The following is a 5,114-nucleotide window of genomic DNA, read 5'->3' as shown; positions in this document are numbered from 1 at the left end:
AGAAAAAAATAAAAACCTTGAAGAACACACTTTGTGGGCCAGAATTCTCCAAATTTTGCTTCATAAACATTAATACTGAGAGATTTTTTTTGGAAGGATTGTTTTCTGACAAAAGGGTTAAATTAGTTTGGCAAGATGTTGTGTGAAGCAAAGTTAAACAGATTTCTTAGCTATTGAACTTTTCCAAGCTTTTGATGTGTTAAAATTCATGGCAAAGTTCCAAGAGGTACTATGAAAACACAGGTTTCCTAAGTGTATCTTTCCACAGGAACTTTAGCAAATTTGTTCCACAGAACATCAGCTTGAGAAATACTCATCTGTGTTGTTTTAGTGACTGACACTTCGGGTGAAGGAAGAGAATCCGGTTTGTTAAGGAAATGAGGGGCAAGAACTCAAACCCCTGAGAGTAAAGGAGATATCTCCAAAAATGAAGGAGTTCAGGGAGTCTAGAACCTCCTCTGATAAACTGTCTACTTTATAATTTTGCATAAGGTTGGCTGTACTTAAAGAAATATGAAGGAAGTAGCACTTTTTAGGTCTGATCTCCCAGGACAGTTTTATTTTTCTATACTAATATGCAATGACTAGTTGCAAATTGGGGTATGAATTTATTTCCGTGGGCATTTCAGTGTGACAAGTGACAATTTAATATCAACTTTCTCCATTGGTTCAGCATATGACAACAGCTCTCAATAAACCAAATGCAAGTGTCCAAGCCATACAGCAGGCTGATGGCATTATGCCAATGTAGACCAAATTGAATGAGTAGAGTTGCCAATCATTTACCAGTATTTGCCTTATGTATAGTTAGAGTAGGTGGTAATTCAAATGTCATGATTTGGGCCATCCTGCCCCCAAATATTTTCTCCCCTATACCTCCAGGAAATCATAATGCCTGGAATTCTTTCACTGAAGATATATTCTTTGGGTTAAGTATTGCTCCCTCTAGACATTCATTAGAAATGAAAATACCACAGTTTGGTGACGGTCGCCAAACTGTGGAAAGAACCAAGATGCCCTTCAATGGACGAATGGATAAGGAAGATGTGGTCCATATACACTATGGAGTATTATGCCTCCATCAGAAAGGATGAATACCGAGTCCTCCTTCCCATCATGGCGCAGTCAGTTAACATCAGCGAGCTGAACCTGCCGCAGCTAGAAATGCTCAAGAACCAGCTGGACCAGGAGGTGGAGTTCCTGTCCACGTCTATTGCCCAACTCAAGGTGGTACAGACCAAGTATGTGGAAGCCAAGGACTGTCTGAACGTGCTGAACAAGAACAACGAGGGGAAAGAATTACTCGTCCCACTGACGAGTTCTATGTATGTCCCTGGGAAGCTACATGATGTGGAACATGTACTCATCGATGTGGGAACAGGCTACTATGTAGAAAAGACAGCTGAGGATGCCAAGGACTTTTTCAAGAGAAAGATAGACTTCCTTACCAAGCAAATGGAGAAAATCCAGCCAGCTCTGCAGGAGAAGCATGCCATGAAACAGGCTGTCATGGAGATGATGAGCCAGAAGATTCAGCAGCTCACAGCCCTGGGGGCAACTCAGGCTACTGCCAAGACCTGAGAGCTTGTTTCAGAAATGGGGCAGAGGGACCCTGCTTCGGGAGCTTGGGACTTTGTTGGCGTGGCTTCCTGAGGCCTGGGAAGAGACCGGTCTCGTGTTTCATGCTAATAAATGTGCCAGCTGGGGGAAAAAAAAAAAAAAAAGAAAGGATGAATACCCAACTTTTGTAGCAACATGGACAGGACTGGAAGAGATTATGCTGAGTGAAATAAGTCAAGCAGAGAGAGTCAATTACCATATGGTTTCACTTATTTGTGGAGCCTAACAAATAGCATGGAGGACAAGGGGAGTTAGAGAGGAGAAGGGAGTTGAGGGAAATTGGAAGGGGAGGTGAACCATGAGAGACTATGGACTCTGAAAAACAATCTGAGGGTTTTGAAGGGGCGGGGGGTGGGAGGTTGGGGGAACCAGGTGGTCGGTATTGGAGAGGGCATGGATTGCATGGAGCACTGGGTGTGGTGCAAAAATAATGAATATTGTTACACTGAAAATAAATTAAAAAAAATTTAAAAAAAGAAATGAAAATACCTCCAGAAGAATAATATGAAATTTCATATCACAATTTATTTAATTTTTTATTAACATATAATGTATTATTCATTTCAGGGGTACAGGTTTGTGATTCATCAGTCATACACAATTCACAGCACACCCCAAAGCACATAATCTCCCCAATGTCCATCACCCAGCCTCCCCATCCCTCCCAAACCCCCCCACTCAAGCAACCCTCAGTTTGTTTCCTGAGTTGAAGAGTCTCTTATGGTTTGTCTCTCTCTCTCTGGTTTTGTCTTATTTCATTTTTCCCTCTCTTCTCCTATAATCCTCTGCCTTGTTTCTCAAATTCCACATATTAGTGAGATCACATAATAATTGTTTTTCTCTGATTGACTTATTTTGCTTAGCATTATACCCTCTAGTTTCCATATCACAATTTATTTATGAGATACTTTTCTGTGATAAAAAGAATGGGGCCCCACCTATGGAAATGGGATAATGGTTGTTGTAGGACACCAAAGAAAAACTTCAACTACTTCTCAGTTTGATCATAGGCACTAAGCCAAACAAAAAATGCCTCCCTCAACCCTTTCTTCTTCTCCTTCTCTAATAGCCAGTGACCTCTATGGCTGTGGGTAGAAAATTAGCAATCTTGACATTCTGGTGTCATTGCCAAAGTAGAAGGAGGCATAAATCACAGTGTTGATAAAAGCTTTACCATAATTGTCATTTGGAAAGCCTCCAAATACATATTTGCGGAGAGAATTAAGATCCATGGTATAACTAAAGGCTATAATATGTGACACTAACTAAATAAAGGTAATAAGATTTTCTCTTTTTTTATTTTATTTTTTATAAACATATAATATATTTTTATCCCCAGGGGTACAGGTCTGAAGATTTTCTAAGAAAGAAAAAAATGAGTGTGGACTGGAACGATCAGGAAAACTTACTGGAAAAGAGAAGACTCGAGCTGACTTTTTGAATCCCCAAACCCAGAATGAGATACAGGAGTTACACTTGTTTCATAGGATCAAGCAGAGTTAGCAAATTGGTTTCATCTCATGTTAATTCCAAAAAATAGATAGTGGCTGCTGGCTGCCTAGAGCACTGTGTTGAGAACAATGCTGAAACTCCTTCCAGGCTTGGCATAAAAGAGTGCCATGATCAATTAAGTGATATTTGCCATAGGCTACAAACATCTTATCTAGGTATGGAAACAAAAGCTCTCCAAGGACAGTTTTGAACTGATAGTGTTAAGATCAAACATGTGAACTCCACCCGAGCTAAAATAAAGCAACAGAGTATATTCTATGCTACTGGGAAATTCTTATCCCCTACATTTACTGAATTTTAAATGGGCAATCTCCATAACCATCTTTCAGCATTATGTCTTTTAGCAGGTAGCCAGGTGCCACTTTGTGACATGGAAAATTTTAATTTTCAGTTTTGTTGAGTTCAACCCATATTTGATAGTTTAAAAAATAATCAACATGGGCTCAGATAGAAAAATTATGTATGCAGAGAGAATGTTAAAACACAGCCTCCTTAAATGTCTACCTCCATTCGATGCCAATTTCTGGTTCCACACCAGATGGGCCTACTAATGGCTCTGGTTCTGTGGGTTCTAAGAGGAATTGGAGACAGTTAAGCTCTTAATGCTTCTCCTCACTACCCTCAACATGGCTTTTATAATTACATCCCCTCAAAATCAGGGAACTCTAAGTCCTTTTCAGTATATCCTTGCTAATTATGAATCTAAGATTATATTTAAATATATTATGTTGGGGAATTTTGCTTTAATCCCCAACAAATTGTCATGTTTCCCTTTAAGAGAACACTTTGCATTCTGTTGTCATAGCAACAAAATGTACCAGTAGGCTGAAAACCTGACATTTCCCCCTGATGTTTATTATTCAGGATGCAGACACCACTTCCCCCATCACCTACATCAGCACTAAAGGGTCTCTCCATTTAAATGCAAATTGACCATAAAAAGATAAAAGACTCCAATTTTACTGGCCATCAAAGGTGTTTGTCTTCACCATGCCTTTTTTAAAAAAATTATTTCTATGATGCTACTGATTGAATACTTTCTTAAAGAAGACACTGTTTAAAAAAGTTGAAAGGACATTTACCACTCTACCAAAATCTGGGACTTTTCGTATGTATATAATATGACAAAAGAGGGAAAATTTTTCTTACCAAAATAAGGAATAACCGTGACTAACATTTATACACATAAATTTACACTTTCAAAATATTTGCACAAATATCTCAACCAACTCTCCCTTGTGGACGGACTCTAGGCAGGCTCAAAATGCAATTCCTCTCAACAGTCTTTCAAAACAAAAACATACACAACCAGTCTGCTTCTAGTTTAGAAATATGACATTCAACTTCTAGAGAATTCATAAAAAACGTGATTTTCTGTGTAGATAGGTCTCTGTGAGACCAGAAAAGGTAGACTTCTAATTAGTCCCATCCAGCAACTCTTTCCTCAACCTGTTCAGCACATTTCCTTCTTTCCAGAATATAGGAACCAAAGCACGTAAGAGCATAAGTCCATTATATAGTTGTATGATGTAAAACCTGAAAGCAAATGCATTCAGTGAATTCCTCTTTGTTCATTTATACTTTTAGATCCCTTAAATAAACAACGAATAATCCTTATACATTTCAGTATCTGTAGAATTTAATAAATAGGTCTGAGAATTTGAACATAAATATATATTTATCAAAAGACTAAATAATTGCATGAACTTGAGGAATGTTTTCTTGAAAGCTTTGGAACTCTTTTCCAGGGTTAACCCCAACTCCAAGTCATTAAAATTTTGAAGTACTTTCACACAGTGGAGTGATCCTACAAATAATTAGAAGGCTATGGGTAGGAAATAGAAATTATCTTCATTTCTCCTAGTTGTGGTAAGGAATTTTCTAAATTCATAGATGCACATCTGCCTCAATAAATAGAGACCAAAAAAAGTGATCTTTCTTTCTTTCTATCTGTCTGTCTTTGTTTTTGTGGTTAAAGCTCA

The 5,114-nt window shown here is 38.2% G+C and overlaps 1 protein-coding gene across 1 annotated transcript; it reads left to right on the top strand.

The window, feature by feature from the left end:
• Positions 1–1,106: 1,106 nt before the first annotated feature.
• LOC125092159 (prefoldin subunit 5-like) lies at positions 1,107–1,706 on the top strand. The gene has a single exon (XM_047716521.1). It carries the CDS (start codon positions 1,117–1,119, stop codon positions 1,579–1,581), a length of 465 nt encoding a protein of 154 aa, XP_047572477.1. The 5' UTR covers positions 1,107–1,116; the 3' UTR covers positions 1,582–1,706.
• Positions 1,707–5,114: the final 3,408 nt, after the last annotated feature.

The sequence above is a fragment of the Lutra lutra genome, chromosome X (genome assembly GCF_902655055.1).
Source record: "Lutra lutra chromosome X, mLutLut1.2, whole genome shotgun sequence".
Classification (NCBI taxonomy): domain Eukaryota; kingdom Metazoa; phylum Chordata; class Mammalia; order Carnivora; family Mustelidae; genus Lutra; species Lutra lutra.
The sequence above is the reverse complement of the archived record's forward strand: the minus strand, read 5'-3'. Positions and strand labels throughout refer to the sequence as shown.